Here is a 2,721-nt window from a genome sequence, read left to right on the forward strand (position 1 = left end):
CTTGCTCAACGATGGCATAATTAAACCATCTCTTTCACCCTATAATTTACCCATTTGGATAGTGCTGAAAAAGTCGGACTTAAAGGGTAACCCAAAGTGGCGGATGGTGATCGATTATAGGAATCTTAACGAAAAAACGGTCGGAGACGCGTATCCTATACCAAATATCACGACGATACTTGACCAACTCGGCGCAGCAAAGTATTTTTCTATTTTTGACCTGAAATCCGGATTTCATCAAATCGAAATGCACTTAAATGACCGCGCGAAGACAGCTTTCTCGACCCCGCAGGGTCATTATGAATTTAATAGAATGCCATTTTGTTTAAAAAACGCTCCAGCAACCTTTCAGAGGTTAAGGGACCATGTCTTGACCGGTTTACAAGGCGAGGAGATGTTTGTATATTTGGACGACGTGGTTCTTTACGCGAGATCACTCAGTGAGCATCAAACAAAATTTAATAAGCTCGCGCATTGTCTTCGTATAGCAAATCTAAAACTGCTGCCCAATAAATGTGAATTCCTCAGAGGAGAGGTGATTTATTTGGGCCATATGATAGGAAAAGACGGCGTTAAGCCTGACCCAATACAATTAGAGGCAGTAAAAGAGTTTCCGCGTCCCGACAACGTTAAATCGATTTGCAAATTTTTAGGTCTTGCTGGATAATATAGAAGATATACACCAGCTTTCTCAAAGGTAGCGAAACCTCTCACAGATTTACTAAAAAAAGGGGTTTCATATAGATAGGAATCCAGCTAGGAAAACGCATTTTGCTCACTGCGTGATGCCTTGTGCAGGGAACCAATTCTACAATATCCAAATTTCTCCCTGCCTTTGAATGTCACAACGGACGCATCCAGTTATGCAATCGGCGCCGTGATGAGTCAAGGCCCCGTTGGTAGGGATTTACCCATCTCCTATTGCTCGCAAATTCTGAATAAAGCTGAAATGAATTATTCTACTATTGAAAGAGAGTTATTGGCAATAGTTTTCGCTACAAACTATTTAAGGTAATATTTATACGGTCGAGAGTTCACCCTTATAACTGATCACAAACCACTAGTTTAGCTAAAATCGGTAAAAGGCCCGACATCAAGATTAGTAAAGTGGAGTCTAAAATTAGCTGAGTATACGTTCAATAATATTTATAAATCAGGAACTACAAATGCTAACGCTGACGCTCTATCACGAAATCCAACATAATCTAAAAGAGTATTTCCTATAAACACATGTGATTCTGATAAGAGTATGTTTCACTTTGAAACTAAGAACACAATGACAGATAATGAGGACAGTGACCCCGACGTAACAGCTGACGGCACGGGCGACCTCGACAACGCGTCATGGTTAGCAACACCAACACTAGAAGACGAAAATACTGCCGTTGAAAGCTGTAGTGACTATGAACGACTACACTCTCCACATACACAATCAAAAATAAATAATAATATAATAATGATAACAAGAAATGTAGAAGTCTCACGATACTCTTTACAATTAAGGCATGATAATATTGTAATATTCACCGATTTAAACGGCACATCGTGCGATAATGGTGCTAAACTATTAAAACAAATAAAACTTATTTCGCACGTAAAAGATTTAACTTTAGCTAGTGCCAAGGTAAATAACATAGGGAAAAATAAATTATCAATTATCCCTATAAAGGAAAACATCGCAAACAGCACAAAATTAAAAACGATATACGAGGCAATTGGTTCCTTGCTCTCGGTAGTAAGAGAGCTTAACTTAAAATCCGTTAGCATCGCTAAGACACAATGCTTGAACGGCATATTATGGCCTCGAATTCAAAAGAAATTATGTAACACGTTTGATTCAGAAAATTGCTGTATTACTATCTGTTTAAAACAAATCTTAGTTCCTATGTTAGAACTGCGGGAGGACATCCTTGCCGAATGCAACTCCTCGCCTATTAGTAGGCACAAAGGCGTCACAAAAACGTATAATAAAATTCGACGTAAATATCATTGGCCTAATTTGAAAAAGGACATTCGTGGTTTTATTAAAAATTGTAAAAGTTGTCAGTTAAAGAAGTTAGTAAGAGTAAAGTCCAAAGAGCGAATGATACTTACTGATACACCGGGAGCAGCGTTCGACAAAATATCCTTGGACATGGTCGGGCAACTCCCTGAAACGAAATCAGGAAATAGATATATTCTTACAATACAAGACGCACTTACTAAGTATTTTATTGCAACGCCATTAAAGACAACTACGTCTATAGATATTGCCGAAGGATTAGTCCATAATGTTTGCAATGTTTTCGGGGCCCCACGATCCATATTGACTGACCAGGGAGCGAACTTTACTAGATCACTTTTAAAGGCAATAGCCAAAAAATATAATGTAAAACAAATAAGAACAACAACGTTTCATCCTTAGTCAAATAGATCCCTAGAAAGATCTCATATTGTATTAATAAAATATTTAAAACACTATATAAATAAAAATAACGAGTAGGATAAATGGTTAAAACACTCCATGTTCGCATATAACACCAGTACGCACGAGGGAACCAGGGCAACCCCTCATGAATTGATATTTGCAAAACAAGCTAATATCCCCTCTGCCGACGTACATACTAATGTAGCTTTAGACAACACATATTTAGAATATAAATTTAGATTTGGTTAATAAAATAAAAAAGCCTCAGAACATTGCAAGACGGAAACTGGTAGGAGCTAAAATCAGATCAAAAT

General features: G+C 37.6%; 1 protein-coding gene across 1 annotated transcript; it reads left to right on the top strand.

Annotated features, from left to right (window-relative positions):
- The first annotated feature begins 1,276 nt into the window (after positions 1 to 1,276).
- Positions 1,277 to 2,404, top strand: LOC106792715. The gene has a single exon (XM_014759219.1). It carries the CDS (start codon positions 1,277 to 1,279, stop codon positions 2,402 to 2,404), a length of 1,128 nt encoding a protein of 375 aa, XP_014614705.1.
- Positions 2,405 to 2,721: the final 317 nt, after the last annotated feature.

The sequence above is a fragment of the Polistes canadensis genome, unplaced genomic scaffold, assembly GCF_001313835.1.
Source record: "Polistes canadensis isolate GaletaPanama2010 unplaced genomic scaffold, ASM131383v1 scaffold_570, whole genome shotgun sequence".
Classification (NCBI taxonomy): domain Eukaryota; kingdom Metazoa; phylum Arthropoda; class Insecta; order Hymenoptera; family Vespidae; genus Polistes; species Polistes canadensis.